This window comes from Macrotis lagotis, chromosome 2 (genome assembly GCF_037893015.1).
Source record: "Macrotis lagotis isolate mMagLag1 chromosome 2, bilby.v1.9.chrom.fasta, whole genome shotgun sequence".
NCBI classification, from domain to species: Eukaryota; Metazoa; Chordata; class Mammalia; order Peramelemorphia; family Peramelidae; genus Macrotis; species Macrotis lagotis.
The window spans coordinates 260,736,757-260,760,231 of NC_133659.1; the positions used below are offsets into that span (position 1 = coordinate 260,736,757).

The 23,475-nt window shown below is 37.8% G+C and overlaps 1 protein-coding gene and 2 pseudogenes across 1 annotated transcript; 1 reads left to right on the forward strand and 2 right to left on the reverse strand.

The window, feature by feature from the left end:
- The first annotated feature begins 1,659 nt into the window (after window positions 1–1,659).
- Window positions 1,660–3,015, forward strand: LOC141512206 (pre-mRNA-splicing factor SLU7 pseudogene; annotated as a pseudogene).
- Window positions 3,016–12,808: 9,793 nt separating this feature from the next.
- On the reverse strand, window positions 12,809–21,714 carry LOC141512207 (palmitoyltransferase ZDHHC18 pseudogene; annotated as a pseudogene).
- A 543-nt stretch (window positions 21,715–22,257) lies between these two features.
- On the reverse strand, window positions 22,258–23,196 carry LOC141511655 (olfactory receptor 6C3). Its single transcript, XM_074220767.1, has one exon. The coding sequence runs from the start codon at window positions 23,194–23,196 to the stop codon at window positions 22,258–22,260; it is 939 nt and encodes a 312-aa protein (XP_074076868.1).
- Window positions 23,197–23,475: the final 279 nt, after the last annotated feature.

Consider the following 23,475-nt stretch of genomic DNA (forward strand, 5'->3'; position numbering starts at 1 on the left):
CTCTCCAGAAAGGCTAAATCAGTTCACAGCTCCACCAACAATGCAGTAGTGTCCCAGATTTCACAAATCCCTTCCAACATTGATCATTGTCCTTTCTGGTCATATTGGTAGGTCTGAAAGGTGTGAAATGGTATCTCAGAGATGCTTTAATTTTCATTTCTCTAATAAGTAATTATTTAGAGCAATTTTTCATATGACTATGCATAGTTTTGATTTTCTCATCTATAAATTGACTCCGCATATCCTTTGACCATTTGTCAATTAGGGAATACATATTTTGATAAATGTGACTCATTTCTCTCTATATTTTATAAATGAGTCCTTTGTCAGAAATATTAGTTGTAACAATTGTTTCCCAATTTACATTTCTTTAGATCTTGGTTAGATTGGTTTTGTCTGTGCAAAAGTTTTTTAATTTCATGTAATAAAAATTATCTAGTTTGTTTTTAATGATGTTCTCCATCCGTTCCTTGGTCAATAAACTGCTTCCCTTTCCATAGATCTGATGGGTAAACTATTCCTTTATCTCCTAGTTTGCTTATATAACATTGTCCTTTATGTCTAAATCCTGTATCCATTTTGATCATATCTTGGTATAAGGTGTGAGAGATGTTGGTCAAATCTGAGCTTCTGCCATTATAATTTCCAATTTTCCCAACAGTTTTTATTGAATAGAGAGTTTTTATTCCAAAAGTTGGACTTTTTGGGTTTATCAAACAGCAGATAACTGTAATCATTACTACTAGTGCGCCTAGTCTATTCCAATAATCCATAGCTATTTCTTAGCAAATACCAGACAGTTTTGATGACTGATGCTTTATAATATAATTTTAGATCACATAGGGCTAGGCCACATTCTTTTGTACTTTTTTTCATTAAATCCCTGGAAATTCTTGACTTTTTATTTCTCCATATAAATTTACTTACCATTTTATCTAACTCATTAAAGTAATCTTTTGGAATTTGGATTGGTAGAACACTAAACAAGTAATTTAGTTTCTGTGAAGTTGTCATTTTTATTATATTAGCTCGACCTATCCAGGAGAAGTTGATATTTGCCCAATATTTTAAATCTGATTTTATTTATGGAAAAAAGTGTTTGTAGTTGTTTTCAAAGTTTCTGAATCTGCCTTGCCATAAAGACTACCAAGTATTTTACATTGCATGAAGTTATTTTGAATGAGATTTCCTCTTTCTGGCTCTTGCTGTTGTATCTTACTATTAAGATGTAGTAATGAAGAGGATTTATTAGGGTTTATTTTATATCCTGCATCTTTGCTAAAGTTGTTAATTATTTCTATGAGTTTTTTAAGTGACTTTTTTTAGGATTCTCTAGATATACCATCATGCCTTCTGTAAAGAATGAGAATTTTGTTTCTTCCTTCCCAATTCTGATTCCTTCAGTTTATTTCTCTTCTCTTATTACTGAAGTTAACATTTCTAACCCAGTATTAAATAGTAGTGGTGATAATGGGCATCCTTGTTTAACCCCTGATCTTACTGGGAATGACTCTAGCTTATCCACATTGCATATAACGCTTATTGATGGTTTCAGATAGATACTGCTCATCACTCTATGAAGCAATCCATTTATTCCTATGCTCTTTTACTTAGGGATCTGTTGGGCAATCATCAGGGCACTGCCAGGTAACCAGGACCATGTTGGCTGCTGTTGCAGAAGCAATAAACACTGCCCCCCAACCAGGGCATAAAATGATATTTGTTCAGAGGAGCCAAAGAAAGTGACAAAGGAAGACTGGAGAAAGAAGAAGGAGCTAGAGGAACAAAGAAAGCTGGGTAATGCCCCAGACAAAGTAGATGAGGAAGGAAAAGATATCTATACTTGTGTTACTCAGTATGTCTTCTCTGCACCATAGTATATAGATCCATCAAAAGACCCACACTAAAACATCAAAAACCTCAACCTGAGAAGCAAAAAGATTAGAGTTCATCTGGAGAATACCATAAAAGTGAAGATGAAGTTGAAAATGAGTATGCAGATGACATTGATATGTCTGGACAAAATTTTTACTCAAAAAAGATGAATTACAGTCTGGAAACTCTGAATTTGAGAAGACATTGCTAAATGCTTCTGAAATGTGAATCCCAATTCTGCCTAATATAATCCAAGAAACAAGAGCAATGTGAGAGAATCCCTATGCCAATGCAGGAAAGAATCCTCATGGATTTAGTTATGCAAGAGACAATTTAGTTCCATATACTGGAGAAACAATTTCAATGGCACATAGTTGTTTGCCTGGAAGGTTCATGATAAAGGGTCTAAAGTGCAACTACAAGCAGATCCAACAAAACTAGAGTTGCTCTATAAATTATTTAAAGTCAGGAAGGAAGATTTCAAAGAACAACAGAAAGAAAGCATCTTAGAGAAGTATGGAGGTCAAGAACACCTGGATGTTCCTCCTCTGAGTTACTATTAGCTGAAACAGAACACTACATGAAATATTCAAGACATGGAACAATCATCAAAAGTCAAGAGTGAGCTATAGCCTTTTCTAAATATTAGGATGATGTCAAGATCAATAATCATACTCATATCTGGGATTCCTATTGGAAAGAAGGTCGATAGGGGGACAAATGCTGTCATTCTTTGTCTAGTTTTCCTATTGTACTGGAAAAACTGGGAAGGAAATTGCTCGTGCATATAAATATATTTCTGATGATGCCATGGGAGAAGAACAAACAAGCAAACAAAAACTTGAATGGGGCTTCACCAAGAGAAATAGAAAGAGGAGAAGGAAAAAAAGAAGAAACAGGAAGAGGAGTTCTGACAGTGAGGGTAAAGAAAAAAAGCAACATGAAAAATTGAAAAAGGCATCAAATGCTGAGGAGGCCCTCCTCCTCCATGTCAAGGAGATTATGAAGCTAGATGAGAGGATGTGATCCTAGAATAGCATGTATGAAACCCAGGGGCCTACAGACAAGGAAATGGAGGCATATATAATGAATTATCAGAGGCCAGATGACCCCATGGCTTCTTTCCTTGGACAGCAATGACATGATTTGAAAATTGATTCAAGAAACCCAACTTGTATATATTCTTTCATTCTCTTGTTAAAGAAAGATAGAAAAATTCTCATTTTTTTCTTACTTGTCTTTTAAATAAATTTCTGCAACTTTTTCCATCAAAATAAAAGAAAAGAAAGAAAAAGAAGAACAAATAACACAACTACTAGGTCTATATCCCAGAGGTAATAAAAATGGTTTAATGACTTAAATATTATAAAAAATATTGATAGTACTTCCTTTTGTAGAAGCAAAGAATTGGAAATTGAGAGAATGTCCATCAATTGGGAATGGTTTAATAAGTTATGGTATATGAATATGATACATTACTATTATTCTCTTCTTGTGGTGGCATAATATTATCATGTATATGTTTTTTGGGAGATGGAACACCCAACCCTGGTAATCAGGGTCATTATAACAATATTCAATTCCTTCATCTTTGTTTCAAGAATAATTATGAAGCTTACCACAGAATATGTGTGGAAAACAAAGTGGGTTAATCTTATTAGGTCTTAATTAATCTAAACAATGGGATACACTGGGTGTTGCTGTTTAATTTGTTGTCCACATTTCTTCCTACATTGATTTTTCTATTTAAATTAATTAATTAATTAATTAATTGATTGATTCATTGATTCATTAATTTATTTGTTTGCTTCCTTGTTTATTTATTTATTTGTTCTTCCTACATTGTTATCTAATTAATTGTCCTTTACTGCAGACTACATAGATTCAGCTACACCTGGACCCCATGATGCTATTTGCTTTTGCATTGCTGCTGCTCATGACACTGCCCAGTTGGCTAGGACATGTATAGTCTAACCACATTATATAATCTAGAAATGTACCAATGGGTCTATTGGAAGTTAACCATAACTCCTGCTATGACACCAACAGTCTGAATGTATTGTTCAGAAACCTTACATAATAAGCAAGGCGCTTCACTTTGCCTGATACCAGGACTCAAACACATGGTCTATAGACACACTTATAGACTTTCAGATAGATTGCCTGAAGCTGGGAAACATTTTTTTCTTTGAGCTGTTCATTCTGAATTGTCCCTATAATTATTCTGCAAGTATTTACTTTTGTGTTTCTTTTAATGGTAGATTGTTAAAATTTTCTCTTTGCCCACTGTTTCTAGGAAATATATACAATTAATAAATTCTTTTTTTAAATATTTTTCAAGGTAGTGGGGTTAAGTGGCTTGCCCAAGGACACATGGCTAGGTAATTATTAAGTGTCTGAGACCGGATTTGAACCCAGGTATTCCTGACTCCAAGGCCAGTGCTCTATCCACTGTGCCACCTAGCTGCCCCAAAAATTTCTTGAAATAAATATTTAGCCTTTTTGCTTTTTTGTTTTTGCTCTGCTTATTAAATTTCAGGGTCATCTATGATGAATCTTAGTTTATCTCTGCTCTATATAGAAAATTCTTATAGATTTGACTCTTGGGTGTTATTCAATCCAAATTATTTCTATTCTCTGTTTGAATTGGGTCCAGGGAGAGTTGCTCAAAGTATCATTCTCAGTATCTGCATCGAAGATTTTTGCTTGGGTAAAATTTTGATCCTTTTCTCCATATGTTAATGCCAGGCTCCATGTTACTGAATGTGGTACCTAAGAAAACATTTAAAGTTCCATAGGGATCACTTGCTGTGGTTCAGACCAAGATGGTCTTGATTCTAAGTTGCACAGAGATAGCTTGTGTGTTGATTGGGGTGATTATTATACACAAATTAAGACTCTAAGATCATGATGTGGTTGTAGCCTTTCTCCCACTGTGGTAGGACCCAAGTGCTTCCCACTACCAGACTCTGCTCAGAACCTTTCTCATCCTGGGTTGAGCTCTGGAACAACTCTCTCATTCTTTTATTCCTGCTTTTGGCCTTTTTCCTCTTCTTGTCAAAATTTAGGGCTGTTTTATCTAGGGGACCAGATCACTTATAAAATATTTGCCTTCTACCAGCAATGAATAATCTCCATTCATTGCTTCTGCATTATTCTGATCTACCTATAAATTATTCTCTTTCATTTTCTTTATTTGCTTTATTTTTAAATCTTTGTTGCGGGCGGGAGGGGGGATTGGGGACCTGCTACTTTCTAGGCCCTAACAGCAGCAAAGGTCTTCTTGTTTTCAAAAGTTGCTCAAAAGTTTTCAATGGATTTTAAATCAGTCAAGTTCCCAGCATGTAAAGGGATATTCAACTCCATCTTACAGACAAATTTCTTAACAATTTGAAATTCATTGTATGGTTTGAGGTCATATGATATTCCATCTACATTTGGGAATTTTTATAATTAATGCTGGAACAATTCTGCTTTTAATATACATTTTCTAAAAGGGAATAATATTTCTAAGCATGTTGCAAAAAAACAACAGTTTTTGAAGAGGAGATATAACAATCTGAAGAAAGAATCCAGATCTTAGAAGTTCAAAACCAAATGAATTTTATTGACAGAACTTGCATTTCTTCATTTTCAGTATTTATTTCTAGAATTGTTCTATTTTTTTTCTTCATAGCATTGATTACTGGGTAATTAATTAACAGTCTTCTTGGTATTTTCCCAACATTAGGAAGACTATGATGTACTGAGAGGAAACAATAATGACTCCTCCAGCTCACAGGTATATATGTATATATATATATATATATATATTAGAGGTCCAAATAGACTGTATTGCAAGTTGAATAAATCAAATCAATATTTGTATATTTACTAGGTGCTTACTATATACCACATGCTGTGATAAATCCTGCAAATTTAAGGAAAGGGGCAAAGGAAGAAACTGAATGAACTCACAACAGCTATGTGTTTAAATTATTTGTTTACGTAATGTACATAATGCACTTATATACTTAAAAATCGATGTATATACCATGTTTAAGGAAGGTCCTGGAATTGAAGGAGGGAGAGCTAGCAAGTTCCAACAAAAGGTATGTTCGAGTTGACACTAGAAGGAAGGAAGAGAAACTGGGAGGTGGAGTTAATGAATAAGAATATTCTACATATAGGGTACAGTTAGTGAAAAAGTCTGGAGTCAGTAGATAGAGTGCCCTATGTGAAGATCACATAGAGTATATAGTGGAGAGTAAAGGGTAAGAGGTCTGAAAAGGTAGGAAAGAGTTAGTTTATAAAATGATTTAAAAAATAAAGCAGTGATTTTATATCTGATCTTGGTGATGTTAGGGGATCACTGGAATTTATGGGGAGGAATGTTGGATCATTCAGTTTAATGAAAAATTCCTGAGAATGAGGAGAAACTTGCATCCTGGAGACCCACCATAAGGTAAATAAAAGCATGAGGCAAAAGTCTATCAGGTCTTACTGTTTCTTTGATTTCAACTAGAATTTTCCTGCTATTGAAGTTGTAGAACTGTGGGTTTTAAGATTCATCTATTGAATATTGTTTTAATAGTTACTGAAATGTGTTCTTATAGAGATACAACTTTTATGTTTCCTTGATACAATAGTCATGTTAACAACAACAAGAACAACAGCACTGAAATTAAAACACAATGTAAGAGATCAAAAAAACCCTTGTGAAATGCTGTAGATTCATGTAACCAAGAGCTAATTAAAAGTTAAGAAAGTAGGTCAATTCAGTTTCATCTAATTAAGGTCAGCCATTCAACTCACAATGAGCATTATTGTCACTAAATGAAATTATAACAAAATTGTGCTTGTCCTAACTAATACATCATTGTAGTCCTTAGGAGGTTACAAAATACAGTCAAAAGAAGAATTTAAAAGTAGTAGTACTTGGTTATCTGCCTAGAAATTTTGGCAGCTATTTAAAGATCACATAACAATAATAACATTGTTGATATTCTCCATGGAACATTTATCCAAGACATTTCAGAGAACCTCCCAGAACTAATTGAAAAAGATGATCATTTTGCACTCCTGGTGAATCATGTAACACAACTGAAACTGCCAAAGATTACCAAAGATTTTAACAATACGAAGAAAATTATATAGGTATGCGATGTATTTTTCTGATTATTGGCACTTAAATGTAAAGTATGCAAAAAAATTTGGAAAGTGAAAAACTAGTTTAAGGAAAGAATGTTTGAGCTCAAATATCATGGAACTGTAGTCAGGATAACATAAAATTTAGTATCTTATACATTAAGGGCTTGTAGGGCTTGAAAAACATTATGCAAGAAGACAAGAGTTTGTATTATGACCAAGAATCAACTGCATAGCTTAATTGAACATATCCTTTCAGGGGAAAAGATTGATATTAAGTGCAGTAGGGGACTTTCAAAATTACTAGATGAAGAGACCAGAGCTGAGCAGAAGTTTGATCTTCAAATACAGGATCCAGATGAAGTATAGAGAAGACATCCGGGACAGGAAGGGCAAATCATGAGAGACTTAATGATGTTCAACTGCTTATATTCCTGCATGGAAAGATAATACTTATGACTCATATGAACCTTTTCAATTAATTGGGGCAGTTAGAAGGAACAACTATAAACAAGGTAGAGGAGAGAGTTTAATTTGAAGGTATAACATGCAAAAAATGTGAAATTAAAGGGGGGGGAAGGAATGTACTGTACTCATAATAATCTTAGGATATAGAGCCTATTAGTGTCTTTATTTATGGGCAAGGAAAGTGAGGCAAACTGATGCTAAATAAATTTCCCAGGATTACCCAACTGGTAGGCATATGAGACAGAATTTTTAACTCAGCAATTACTGACTTCCGAGTCTAACACTTTATTCATTGTACCATTTAGCTGTTTTTTTTATAAAGGTTCTATTTAGAGTTTTATATTTTTTCCCCAATCTTGCTTCCTTCCTCCCACCATCACAGAAGGCAATCTGTTAGTCTTTACATTTGTTTCCATTGTGTACATTGATATCAGTTGAATGTGATGAAAAAGAAATCATATCATAAAGGAAGAAAAATAAAGTATAAGAGATAGCAAAATTACATAATAACAGTTTTTTTTCCTAAGATAAAGGTAAAAGTCTTTGGTTGTCAGGGACCCAGCTCTGGACCTTGGCCACCTATGGGCTAGGAGACGCCTCGGGGTGTGAACCCACCCACATGGGCACTGGAAATGCCCCTAACAGGAATGGCTCCGCCCATGAGGGAGGAACAGGGGAGGAGCTCGGGACTATAAAAGGGATGGGGCTGGGGAAGATGGGAGCCATTTTTCGCTGTAATGTAAGCAATAAAGACCTGCTTGTTAGACTGCTACTGGGTGTTCTGTCCGGTTTATTGCCCTGTGTCCCCAAGGAGGGTCCAGATGTCCCTAAGGAGGGCCCGTATGTCCAAAGACCTGGAAGAGGTATGTATCCAGGCAACCTCGGGATAGGTCGTGGAGAAGCAGGTCTTTGTTCAAACTCCACAATTCTCCATCGCAGATAGCCCAAAATTGTCCCTGATGTACTGATGGAATGAGCAAGTCTATCAAGGTTGATAATCACCCCCATATTGCTGTTAGGGTGAACAATGTTTTCTTTTGGTTCTGCTCATCTTGCTCAGCTTCCAGGCTGCCCTGAATTCCCATCCCTCCTGGTTTCTAATAGAATGATAGTATTCCATGACATACATATACCACTGTTTGTTAAACCATTCCCCAATTGAATAACATTTATTAATTTCCAATTGCTTGCTACCACAAACAGGGCTACTATGAATATTTTTGTACAAGTCATTTTTTTACACTTTTTCATAATCTTTTCAGGGTATAGACACAGTGTTGGTATTACTGGATCAAAGGGTATGCATATTTTGTTGCCCTTTGGGCACAGTTCCAAACTGATCTCCAGAAAGGTTGTATGAGTTTACAGCTCCACCATCAATATATTAGTGTTCCAGATTTCCCACATCCCTTCCAACATTGATCATTGTCCTTTCTGGTCATATTGGCCAACCTGAGAGATGTGAGGTTATACCTCAGAGATGCTTTAATTTGCATTTCTCTAATGAGTAATGATTTAGAGCAATTTTTCATATGGCTATGGATCACTTTTATTTCCTCATTTGTAAATTGCCTTTGCATATCCTTCATTTAGCTGTTCAATGGTATAACCATCAATCGTGATTAAATACAGAATAGCCATAGTAGGAGAAGACTACTAGGTGAGAAATCCCTTAGTTCATGGGAGACAAAATCCAAGAAAGGTGTCAGTAGTAAAATCCTTGACCTCAAATGTATATATATATATATATATATATATATATATATATATATATATATATATATATACATATACATATATATATTTACATATATCCCTGTTTAGGCAAGTTGAAACCCTAACAAAAGGAACCAAATTTTTTGTCCTCATTCTGCTCTATCACTGAAATTTTATGAGATAAAATATGTGAGTTAAATATTACCCTGGTTAGATATAATTTTTTGCAATGATACAGGTTAGGTAAAGGATAAGTGAATATGGAAACAACATTGTGTATTAAGAAGATATATGAAAAGGAAGAAATTCAAGAAGCTGGGTATGAAAAAGAACTTTTGAGTGATAATCAATGGAGGGAGAAACAGAGTGATTTTGTCATTGGATTATGCTACATAAAACCCATTATAGAAAAAGGTAATAAATGAAGAATTTGGGGAATAAATCAAAACCCTGTCCAGGGGCATAAGATTGTAATGATAGAAAGTTTAATTTATTCAGAGAAATATGAGAGCACTCAAACCGCCAAAAGCATAGCAGATAATTCCAGAAATGTCTTAATCATAATTTCATCCTTGCAAAGGTAGAGAATCCAAAAAAAGCATATTTCTGTCATGGAACTGATTCTCATTAACAGGAAGGAAATGTTTACTGACATGGAACTGATGGAAGAGTAAGGTGGAAATAAACACTTCTTCTGGATTATGTTCCAGAGAAAGAGGAAATCTGATTGTATATTCTAACAAACACACACTTTAGATTTGGGGAATGTATACAGTTAAAGAAAGAATAGTGAGGATCCTACCATCTAAATTTCTATGGGGGGGTAATCTAAGGAGTGACAGGAAATATTTAAGATGAAATTCTGAGGGCATAAGGGGAAATGTTTCTAATGAGGAAGAAAATCTGCATTCTTCTGAAAAAAATAAGTAATTCACTCTTCAGTTTAGATTTTTTTTTTTTGCATGAGTTTCTGGAATATGGCCTACTTGGGTGCCAAGCCCTCCTTTCTTTTTTTTTAAGAAAGATTTTATTTATCGTGAATTTTCCAATTTTTCCCTCAGTCTTGCTTCCTTCCCCCACCTCCCACAGAAGGCATTCTTCTAGTACTAACATTGGTTCCATGTTATACATTGATCCAGTTGAATGTGATGATGAGAAATCATAACCTTAAGGAAGAAAAATAAAGTATGAGATAGTAAAATTATAATTTAATAATATAAATTATAATACAATCTAATCTATGTTAATATAAATATAAAATAAATTATAATAATATAACTATTTTTTCTAATTTGATAGTAACAGTCTTTGGTCTCTGTTAAAAGTCCATAATTTTTCTCTGGATACAGATGGTATTCTCCATTGCAGATAGACCAGAATTGTCCCTGGTTGCTGCATTTAAGGGATGAGCAAGTCCATCAAGGTTGATCATCATCCACATGTTGTTGTTCTGGTTCTGCTCATATCACTCAGCATCAGTTCATGCAAATCCCTCCAGGCTTCTCTGAATTCCCAACCCTCCTGGTTTTTAATAGAACAATAGTGTTCCATGACATACAAATACCACATTTGCTAAGCCATTCCTAAATTGAAGGACATTCACTATTTCCAATTTTTTGCCACCACCAACAGGGCTGCTATAAATATTTTTGTACAAGTGATGTTTTGACCCTTTTTTCATAATCTCTTTAGGGTATAGACTCAGTAGTAGTATTGTTGGGTCAAAGAGTATGCACATTTTTGTTGCCCTTTGGGCTTAATCCCAAATTGCTCTCCAGAAAAGTTGGATGAGTTCACAGATCCACCAGCAATGTATTAGTGTCCCAGATTTTCCACATCCCTTTCAACATTGATCATTACCCTTTCTGGTCATATTGGTCAGTCTAAGAGTTGTGAGGTGCTATCTCAGAGATGCTTTAATTTACATCTCTCTAAGAAATAATGATTTGGAGCAATTTATCATATGCCTATGGATTGCTTTCATTTCCTCAGCTGCCAATTGCTTTATTTTTTTATTGTTTTTTTAACTCTTAAAAATAAAAATTTTATTACAGGCAGGAACAAAGAACACTGGCTTCAATGAAAGGCTCACCCCTCCCCAAGCCAGCTCCCCCCTGCCATCCTCTGCAGAGCCAAGGCTACTGACGCTCAGGCCACTTTGAGCTTTCCATAAGGTCCCTGGGCAACTGCTACTTCTAGACAAACTGGCTCTCCAACCCTTTGCCCCTTGGCCTGGAGGGAACACTAATGGAGTGTTCCAACATCTAAGTTCCTCTCAGGAGTGTCTCAGAATACCTCCAGTTAAAGGGTGGGTGGGCAGAAGACCCAGGTCTGTCCTGGGTGTCTCACTTACTGCTAAGAGGTGCTAAAGTTCTCTACAGCTTGGAGAAGGAAGGGATTGGGCTGCACTCTAGCCCCAGGGCTCAATCTTCCCATAGCTAAACTGGCTCATTCTTGCTCTTCAGCAGCCCCTGGCCCCTGAGTCACAAGCTGAGGGGCATCAGACAGAGGGGCTGCCACTCTCAACTGGTTCCAGCCTCTGATAGTCTTCCTTGCTGGGAGGGTACATAGGTTGTAGGGATTGTTCAAATCTCTTGATACTCCCATAACCCCACCCAAATGCACTTTGGCCTGTTGGGGCAGATTTCAGGCCCAGCTTGGGGAAGGGAGTGGGGGCCCTAGTGTCACCCAGCCAACCAGGTTTCTGACATCAAAGTCAGTGGTTAGGAGGTGGGGGTGAGGGGTGGGAAGGGAGTATGGGAGGACACCCAGAATGGGGACTTGGCCCCCCTGGGAACTTGCAGCTGCCATTCACAACCTGTGTATACACACATTCTCATTCTCTCTCTCTCCTCTAATTCACTTTCCCAGCACCCATGGTTCATATGGGCTCCCCTGCTGGCTTCTGCTAGGCTCAGATCCCTACAGGTGGGGTGGGAATAAAAAAAGCCAAAATGCAGGGCCTGTAGGGAAGTGTGAGCCGTCCAACCAACCAGCCAAGCACGCACCAATGAAAACACACACACACACACACACACACAGAGCCAGACAGATACACTTACAACAAACCGTAAGGGCTCTTGTAACAAAATCCCAAAACCAACCTGCCTCTTGCCAGCACCAGCCAGCATTGGAGAAACAACAATGGGACTGAGTTTTTTTTTTCTTTTAAAAATTCTATGTAGAAAAAGAGTTCTATAAAATTGTGCAAAATACCCAGCAGCTTCAGTAAAACCCATTTCAAGTATTGCCAGCGTGTGTTTGTTTGCATGTGTGAGTGTGTGGGACTCACCCACTCTAGGGAGGTAGGGCAGCCTAGTCCCTGGACCCAGACTGGGGGGAACAAAGGAAGGGCTCTCACTGCTTCCTCAAATGAGTGGAGACTTGGTTCATTCTGCTCCCAGGAACCTCAAATAGGACATCCTTCCCCCAACCCCCAATCAAGTTCCTGCCGGCACCCTCAGTACTAGGTGGCTCTGGCTCCTCAGGGTCCTGACTCCATTCTGATAAAAGACACAGGCAACCCCCCAAACCCTGGGAAGTGTCCCTGTCTCTACGATCTGCTCTTCTACTCATTGAGCCTTCAGGGCTCCCTAACCATTATTATGATAGCCCCCCATGGTATTGGCAAGGCCCGGGTTCTCTCACACCCACATTCATCCATCCTGGTTAGACCTCCTTAACACAGACATGGGTATAAAAGGCAAAGAAACTGGTTCTTTCTGGCAAAGTGGGCACTTGTTCACCCCCAGTCCTCCCTGCCCATGATCAGGTGGAGGCCCAGCTGCCTCACCACTGTGAGCTAGTAGGGTGGGAGGGGGCAACAACAGAAAAGCTCAGGAACACACATGGAGGGAGGGGCAGTGTCGAAATAAAGAAGGCTTGACTTGGGTGTTGGGTAGCTCTGCTCCAGTAGACAGGGGTGGGTCCAGCAGGCACAGGGAGGCAGTGGGCGCAGGGAAGAGGGACTGGCAGGCTGGCAAGCACTCAGTTCCTCTACCATGCTGCCGTCCGGCTTGGCTTCACAAGTAGGCTCCTTGTTCTTGATGGGGCAGGGCAACTGGGTGTCAGAGTGCACAAAGCCCCTTCGGTCAATCAAGCTGGGGGGCAGAGGCCCACAGAGCACAGCACAGCAGTTGGCAATGACACTTTTATGGCTGTAGGGGCTGGTGGAAGCCTCCATGTTTTTCTTATTGGGCCACGGGCCTTTGATATCTTTGTTGGTTGTCAGGTTGGAGGCCACGAGGTAAGTGTGAAACCCTGAGAGGCCCAAAATGGACCAGATGGAGAAGAAGCAAATCACCAGCTCCAGCACACTCGCGGGTGTCTCCTTCAGAGTGTCAAGGAAGGTGCCTCCCTGAGAAGGAAGAGTCAGATGGATGACTATACAAGCAAAGATGGAGGAAGGCATAGAAGAAGTGGTAATTCCGTTTTCCTACACAGTTGCCCACCCAAGGGCAGTGGTGGTCGAACCGCTCAATTGTCTTAAGAAGATTCTGAAGATCACCCACACAGTTGTCACACACACTGCAGTGTGAGGTGGGGGGGGTAGGGTCGAAACATCTTGCAGGTGAAGCAGTATTTTAATTTCACCATCTGTCCATTGATCATCACCTCCTTGGTTCTAGGGGGAGGCCTATACGTGGAATTGCCAGTGCCGTCAATCTGTTTCTCCAGGGCTGCCTCGCTGGGAGTAGAAGGATCCCAGGGTCAGTGAAACTTGTCTGCAGCAGGCAGCTCATGACGAAGAAGAGCATGCTCCCGATGATGGGGATGGCCAGGGTCAGGTGGCGGGCCAGAAAAGGGCAGTCAAAGATGAAGAGCGCTCACCACGGTGAGCGAGAAGACGCTGCCGTGGCCGGCCAGCATGAGGCGGCCGCCGCAGTAGAAGCGCTTGCGGCCCGGGGACACCTCCCATTTGCGGCTGGGCCGGCGGGCGGCGGCGGGGCCCGGGTCCGAGCTCTGCCTGCGGGGCTTCGGGGGCGGCCCGGAGCCGGGCTGGGGGGCGCTGGAGGGCGGCGGCGGGGCGGATCTGCTGGTACTCACTCCTTCATGCAGCCGCGGCCGGGGCTTCGCCTCCGTCCCCCAGCGCCCCAGGGGCCGAGCCGGGTGGGCGGGCGGACGGACAGGGCGGCCGGGCCGGGTCCAGCTGCGGCGGCGGCTCCGCGACTCCGCAGCTTCTCGAGGTCCGTTCCGCCCTCTCGGCCACCGGCGCCCGGCCTCCCGCCGCAGCGCCCCCTCAGTCCGGGCCCGGCATGGCGCCCTGCGGCCGCGACCAGAGGCCCCGCCCCCCGGCGCCGGCGCCGGCCCCGCCCCCACCCAGACCCGGCTTTAACACCCCCCCCCCCCACCGGCGCCGGCCCCCGCCCCCGCCCGCCTGCTCAGCTCCCAACCCCAAGTGTCTGGTCCGCTCGCCCCGCCCCGCCCCGCCCCGCCCCGCCCGGCCAGGCCCCTTGGGCCTGCTCTCCCCCTGCCAATTGCTTTTGCATATCTTTTGATCATTTTTCAATTGGGGAATGACTTGGAGTTTTTTTGGAAAATTTGACTCAGTTTTCAGTATATTTTAGAAACGAGTCCTTCAGAGAAATACTAGTTGCAAAAATTGTTTCCCAATTCACTACATTTCTTTTGATCTTGGTTAAAGTGGTTTTGTAGGTGCAAAAGCTTTTTAATTTAGTGTAGTTAAAATTATCTAGTTTGTTTTGAATGATGTTCTCTATCTCTTCCTTGGTCATAAATTGTTTTCCTTTTCATAGATCTGACAGGTAAACTACTCCTTGATCTTCTAGTTTGCTTATAATATTGTTTTTTATGTCTCAATCTTGTATCCACTTGGATCTTATCTTGGTGTGTGTGAGGTGTTTCTTCCATGTAAACTTCCAATTTTCCCAACAATTTTTATCGAAGAGAGTTTTTATTCCAATAGCTGCACTCTTTGGGTTTATCAAACAGCAGATTACTATAATCATTTCCTGCTATTGCACCTATTCAATCACTAATCTATGACTATTTCTTAAACAATACAAGACAGTTTTGCGGATTGATGATTTATAATATAATTTTAGATCTGGTAAGGCTAAGCTGCCTTCTGTTGCACTTTTTTTCATTGAATCCCTGGAAATTCATTATAGATTCACTTACAATTTCTGCTAACTCATTAAAATAATTTTTTGGAATCTTTATTGTCAGGGTTCTAAACAAGTAGTTGAGTTTTGCTAGAATTGTTATTTTTATTATATTAATTTGACCTGTCCATGAACAGTTGATTTTTGCCAAGGTATTTAAATCTGATTTTATTTGCATGAGAATAGTTTTGTAATTGTTTTTAAAAAGTTTTTGAATACGCCTTGGCAGGTCGACTCCCAAGAATTTTGTTTTGAATGGGATTTCTCTTTGTAGCACTTTCTGCTGTATCTTGTTAGATATAGAAATGTTGAGGATTTATGAGAGTTTATTTTATATCCTGCTACTTTGCTAAAGTTGCTAATTGCTTACAGTAGTATTATGGATGATTTCTTGGGATTCTCTAGGTATACCATCATGTCATCTGCAAAGAGTGAGAGTTTTGTCTTCTTCCCTATTCTTATTCCTTCAATTACTTTTTCTTCTTTTATTGCTGAGGCTAACATTTCTAATATGATATTGAATAGAAGTGGTGATAATGGACATACTTGTTTCACCCCTGATTTTATTGGGAATGCCTCAAGACTATTCCTGTTGCATATAATGCTTGATGATGCTTTCAGATAGATACTGATTAGTCTAAGGAGCAAACCATTTATTCCTATACTCTCTAGTGTTTTCACTAGGAATGGCTGCTGTATTTTATCAAAAGCTTTTTCAGCATCTATTGATATGATCATATGATTTCTGATAGCTTTGTTTTTGATTTAATTAATTATACTAACAGTTTTCCTAATATTGAACCAACCCTGCATTCTTGGAATAAATCCTACTTGATCATAATTTATTATCCTAGTGATAACATGTTGTAATTGTTTTGCTAAGATTTTCTTTAAGATATTTGTATCTATCTTCACCAGGGAGTTAGGTCTATAATTTTCATTCTCTGCTTTAACTCTTCCTGGTTTAGGTATCAGCACCATATTGGTATCATAGAAAGAGCTAGGCAGAATTCTGTCTTCACCTACTTTTCTAAAGAGTTTATATAAAATTGGAACCAATTTTTCCTTAAAGATTGGATAGTATTCATTTGTGAATCCATCTGGCCCTGGAGATTTTTTCTTAGGGATTTCAATAATGGCTTGTTGAATTTCTTTTTCTGAGATAGGATTATTTAGGTTTTTAATTTCCTCTTCAGTTAATCTGGGCAACTTATATTTTTGTAAATATTAGTACATTTCATTTAGATTGTCAAATGTGTTGGCATAGAGTTGAGCAAAATATTTCCAAATTATTACTTTAATTTCTTCCTCATTGTTGGTGACTTTACCTTTTTCGTTTATGATACTAGCAATTTGGTTTTCTTCTTTCTTTTTTCAATCAAATTGACCAGAGGTTTATCAATTTTATTGGTTTTTTTTCATAAAACCAGCTGTTGGTTTTATTTACTAGTTCTATAGTTTTCTTGCTTTCGATTTTATTAATTTCTCCTTTCATTTTTAGAATTTCTTATTTGGTATTTAATTGGGTGTTTTAATTTTTTCTATTTCTAATTTTTTTAGTTGCATATTTATTCCATCGATTTCTTCCTTCTCTACTTTATTCATGTAAGCATTTAAAGATATAATATTTCTCCTGACAGCCACCATGAGTGTAATCCATAGGTTTTGGTATGTTGTATCATTCTTGTCATTATCTAGGAAGAAATACTTTATTCTTTCTATAATTTGTTGTTTGATCCAATCATTCTTTAAAATGAGGTTATTTAGTTTCCAATTAGTTCTGTGTCTATCTTCCTGGCCCAGTGTTGCATATGATTTTTATTGCATTATGATCTGAGAAAGATGTATTCACTATTTCTGCCTTCCTGCAATTGATCATTAGCTTTTTATGTCCAGTACATGATCAATTTTTGTGTAAGTTCTAGGTACTGAAGAAAAAAGTATATTCTTTTATATTCCCATTCAATTTCCTCCATAGTTTTATCATATCTAGGTTTTCTAATAATCTATTTACCTCCTTAACTTCCTTCTTGTTTGTTTGATAATTTGATTTATCTAAATCTAAAAGTGGCAGGTTGAGGTCTCCAACTAGTAGAGTTTTGCTGTCTATGTCTTTCTGTGGTTCTTTCTACTTCTCCTCTAAGTATTTGGATGCTATACCATTGGGTGCATACATTATATTTTTGTCTATGGTACCTTTTAGGAGGATATAGTTTCCTCTCTTATCTCTTTTAACACTATCTATTTTTGTAGCAGCTTTGTCTGAGATAAGGATTGCTACCTCTGCTTTTTTACTTTCAGGTGGATTAAAATATATTTTGCTCCAACCTTTTCCCTTTACTCCTTATGTATCTATCTGCTTCAAATGAGTTTCTTGTAAGCAGCATATTGTAGGATTCTAGTTTTTAATCCACTCTGTTATCTGCTTATGTTTTAAAGGAGAGCTCATCCCATTCACATTCAAAGTTATAATTACTAACCCTTTATTGCCCTCCATGCTATCTTCCTTCTGTTTGTATTTTCCTGTTTTTACCCCTTTATCCATATCCCCCCCAGTGTTTTGTTTCTTATTACCACCACTTTCAGTGGGTTTTCCCTTTTATATCAACCCCCTCCTCGTTTTCCCCCTTTCCCTTTTCCCCTTCTTCCCTTTCTTCTGTTAGTTCCCCTTCTTCTTCCCCTCCCCATTCCCCCTCCCCCTTTCCCTTTTTTAATGCTTGAAAGGTAAGATAACTTGATTAAGTATGTCTAAGTTATCTTTAAGCCAAATCTGATGAGATGAAGATTCAGGTGGTTCTCACCTCCTCCCTTCTTCCCCTTAGTTTCAGCAGGTCTTTGTACCTCTTGATGGAATGAAATTTACCCCTTTCAATCTTCCTCCAACCTCCCTTCTCCTTACTGTCTCCCTTTTTTAAAGGAAATATTGTTTTTAAATCTTTCTATCTGAGTCACAGAAAATTTATGAGTGTTCTTCACTTCTGGCTATGTATATTCTCTCTAATAGAGTTACAATTCTCAAGCATTATGAGACTCATTCTCCCAAGTGGGTATATAGCCATTTCATCTAATTGTATAGCAGGTTTTTTTTTACCTTTTCATGTATATATTGAGCCTCCTGTTTGATGTCCAAATTTTCTATTTAGCACTGGTATTTTCATCATGAATTCTTGAACATCTCCCGTTTCATTAAATGCTCATCTTTTTCCCTGGAAGAGAAGGCTCAACTTTGCCAGGTAGTGGATTCTTGGCTGCATTCCAAGCTCTCTTGCTCTTTGGAATATCTCATTCCAGGCCCTTCAATCCTTTAATGTTGATGCAGCCAGGTCCTGTGTAATATTTACTGTGGCTCCTTGGTATTTAATTTTTTTTCTCTAGAATTTGGTCACAACATTCCACAGTGTTTTCATTTTAGGATCTCTTTCTGGCGGGGATTGATGTATTCTTTCAATAACTACTTTGCCCTCTGGTTCCATGAAATCAGGGTAATTTTCCATCACTGAATCCTGTAATATTAAGTCCAGGCTTTTTTTCTCTTCAATGTTTTTCAGGAATGCCAATAATTCTCAGATTCTCCCTTCTTGATCTATTCTGAAGGTCAGCAGTTTTCTTGATGAGGTAATTTAAACTTTTTTCTATATTTTCAATCATTTGGTTTTTTTTTAATATGAACTTTTTTGTTTCATGAGGCCATCAGTTTCTGTCAATTCCATTCTTTTTTAGAGAAGATTCTTCTTCATTTATCTTTGCAACTCCTTTTCCTGTTGGTTGATTCTATTTTTGAAGGACTTTTCTATTTGCCCAATTGAGGATTTTGAGAGAATAATTTTCTTTTTTCATTTGCTCAATTGAGGATTTGAGAGAATCATTTTCTTTTTTGCATTTACTCAATTGAAAATCTGACAGTTATTTTCATTTTGTATCTGTCCAATTGTATTTTCCAAGGATTTGTTTTCTTGTTGCATGATGCTAATTTTCTCTTACAATGTGTTGATTTTTCTTTTGAGTTTCTTTTCCCAATTTTTCCAGTTGATTTTTAAACTCCTTCCTGATTTCTTCAAGGAACTCTTTCTGGGCTGGAGACCAATTCATAGTCTCCTCAGAAGTGCTAGATCTCTCTGGATCAGAATCTGTCTCTTCAAAGTATTTCTCCAAGGTCCCCCCTTTTCTCTGGCTTTTTTTCAGCTTTCTAGGATCTTGTGTTGGGGGGAGGGCTGGAACTGGCTCTTAGAGGTTTGCTTTTGAAGATCCTACATGCTTTGTTCATTTGGCTTAGTAATTCCAAGGGCCAGCCAGTAGGGAGGTTTGCCGCTTTCCTTGGAGTGAGGTCCTCAGCAGCAGAGTCTGTGTAGACCTTGAACACTGGACTGGGTCCTGGGGGAGGAGTTAATCTCTTTCTGTTGAGTGAACTCTGTTGCCCTGAGGGGTGGTGGTGGGGTTGTATATTGTTTGTTCTGGGCTCTGCTGAAATTTTGGAGCTCAGGTCCCTGGCTCAGTGGGTTGTTCTCCAGGCATGCTCTGAGACGCTGTGCTGGAACTCATCCTCCCATAGCTCTTCCCCCCCATCCCCCCCCCCCCCCCAAGCTAAAGTTGGATCTCGCACCTGCCACTCACTTAAGTCTCTATGGCTGAGGTTGACCCTCTGGCTTCCCCCAGCTGCTGTCCCCATGCTGATCCTCTGCTCTTGTCTCCTGATTCATCCACGGTACCCTGAGACAGATCTTCTTGTAGCTTCTCTTTCTGGATTTGTTGATCAAATTTCTGTTAAGAGGTTTCTTTCATGTTATTTCTGAGGAGAAAGAGAGAGCACCTATCACAGTACCTGTCTTCTCTCTGCCATGACCAGAAGTCCCCTAGAATTTTTTTTTTAATGCATAGGAGATGGCAACAAGGGAAGATAATAGAAGATGAATATAAGAAGATAGTTACAAGCTATAAAATAATGTCAAAAAGAGCAAAGTTTGGAATCAATCAATTTAAATATTTTAATCACAATCTCTTTCCAGACTCAACATCTCAAAATGCAGACAAAACTGGTCTTTTTCTTTGTTCCTGGAATGTAATACTCCATCTGCCATTTCTCTGTTTCATTGCACTAGTCTTTCATGCCTAGAATGCTCTTTCTTCTCATAAAATACAACATTTTCTTTATAATTTATAACCAAATGTTAGATGGAGACTTTATTGATTCTTATCAACACTAATTGTGCCCACTTTGCCTTTCTTATACTTTAATGCCTTTTATTGATCTTGCATTTATTCTATATATAGAGGTATATATCAAATGAACATTACTGTTATTATCTTGTTAAAATGTAAGATCCTTGAAAGCAAAAATTGCTTTTTTGTTGATTTTAGGATTTCCAGAACTCAACACTAGTCCTTGTTATTCAGTCCTTCAATCATCACAAATGTTTCATTATCCCAGGTTGCTTTTCAAATTAGTCTTTCTATCTTCCTCTATCTCCTGTTGTTTGTCCAAGTTCATGTCTGGTTCTTCCATATTATCTATCCATCCTGTCTTCTGCCATTCCATTTTCTTTTTGCCTTCAATCTTTTCCAAGATCGTGGTCTTTTCCAATAAGCTTTGTCTTCTATTTGCCAGCCACATAGTAAGTCCCTAATAAGTGTTGTCATGATCATGAAAGGTCAAATATAAGTGGCATCAGAGTTATGATATAAACAAAGCTAAAAAATCTATAAGATAAGAATATATAGGAATTCTAGATGTCTGGGGGAATACTTGTGCAAAAGTGTTAAGACAAAAGGAATGTTGCAGAAGGAAATACTAGAAGACTATGAAAAAACATATGAAATAAAGCAGAAAACAAAACAAGAACAGCAAGTGGATGTCAAATCAGAAATTTATATTTTATCCTATGGGCATCAGAAAGCTACTGAAGATGCTAAAGAAATACTGTCAGATGTATGTTTTAAGGATAACAGTTTAGAAACTTTATTAAGGATGAATCGGAGAAGTAAGAAAATTCATTAGGAACTTATTTAAATGATCCAAGTGAGAAATCATGAAGATCTGAAGTAGGGTAGATATTGGGAGAGGAGGAAAAGGATTTATGCTATTATTTCCTATTAATTGCTTATAATTTTTATTTGTAATATTTAGTTATTGTGTACAAAGTAGTAAGGCACTATGCCAAATATTGAAGGGAGAGAAATTCACACCTTGCCCTCAAGTGGTTTACCATCTATATTTCTAAACTGAATGAATATAGGAAGCTAGAAAAGGTGATGAATAAAGCACAAGACTTAAAGTCAGGAAGATATGAGTTTGATACTTGCCTAACACACTAATTATATGGATGTCTTTGGGCTAGTCCCTAAATCTTTCATAACCTCAGTGATCTCATCTGTAAAATGAAGATTAATTATAGTACCTTACTCCCATACTGCTTGTGAAAATTAAATAAGCATCTAAATGTTTTCCAAATTTTAAAATGTTATATAAATGAATTTTTTATTAATATTATACTCTCAAACAGGAATACAAAAAATTTATTTTTCTTTTCAATAATATAATATAACATTATATATATGCATATATATATATATATGTATATAAAATTTATACTTTATCCTGAACTTTTAATTATATATCACATTAAAAAATCATACAGACAAAGAACAGGATTTAGTTTATGGACAAAATCCAAACCTCATTTTGACTTCAACCTCCATGAGATGGATAATTATGATTTGTGGGAAAAAAAGGTTAAAGTTGGAATGAACTTATCTATTGTTGTGATAAACAGGACTTACTAATGAGATAGAATGGGAAAAAGATGTGTTAAAAATGTGAGAAAGAAGATTGAAAATATGAAATCAATTGCAATGAAGAGAAATAGTGATTCGTAAAATATGATCTTACTTGGACATACTATTAAACATTTTTGAACTTCAAACTGTCTACTACTGATGTCAATGCAGCATTTTATTTTGCTGAGAAGAGTAGTACCTTTTGAACAATATCTTTGAAGGCCTGTTTTACTTGTTGATTCCTTAGGGTGTAAATAAAAGGGTTCAGCATGGGAGCAACTGAAGTATTGAGAATAGCTACTCCTTTAGTCAATGATGCTTTTTCCTTTGCTGAGGGGTTCACATACATAAAGATGCAGCTGCCATAGGATATAGAAATGACAATCATATGAGATGAACAAGTAGAAAAAGCTTTTTTTCTCTGACTAGCAGAAGGGATTCTCAAAATAGTCCTAATGATATACACATAGGACATAATCACTAATGACAAAGTAAATAGCAGAGTCACTAAAGCAAAATAAAAAGCAATGACTTCTAAGAACTGTGTGTCTGAGCAAGAGAGCTGTAAGAGAGGGAAAAAGTCACAGGAAAAGTGATCAATGACGTTGGACCCACAATAATCCAGCTGCAGAAGAAGCATGAGTGGTGGGAAAATGGTCAAAAATCCTCCCAGCCAAGCACAGAGGACAAGAAGGATGCAGATTTTGTTGTTCATGATGGTTGTATAATGCAAGGGTTTGCAGATAGCAACATAGCGATCATAGGACATGGCTGTCAGTAGGAAAAATTCAGTTACCCCCATAAAAATGAAAAAGAATAACTGAGCTATACAGTTATTAAAGGAAATGATTTTGTTTCCAGTAGTAATCATGTTCAGGAATCGAGGAATGCAAACTGTAGTGAAAGAGACTTCTAGAAAGGCAAAATTTCGGAGGAAGAAATACATGGGTGTCTGCAGGTGGGAATCCAATAGAGTAAGGGTGATGATAGTCAGGTTGCCAGTAATGCTTAAGATATAAGCAATAAGTAGAAAGAGAAAAATTACAACTTTCAATTTTGGGTCATCTGAAAGTCCCAGGAGGATGAATTCTGTGATTACTGTGTGATTTTTCATATTTGTTTTATAATCCAACTGCAAGACCTGCTGGTAAAAATATGGTAACCGAACTAAGGACAATTGGTGATAAAAGATTGCACTAAGATAGATTCACCTTTAAAAATCACAGAATTGGTTCCAGCCATGATGGTGGAGAGAAGACAGGCACAGTTCTAAAGTCTCCTGATCTTTCCCCATCTATGATATGAAACAAACTTCGTAACAGAAATCTGACTCAAAAAACCCAGAAAGAAAAGCCAGTAGAAAGAACATCTACCTCAGGATTTGTCTTCTGCA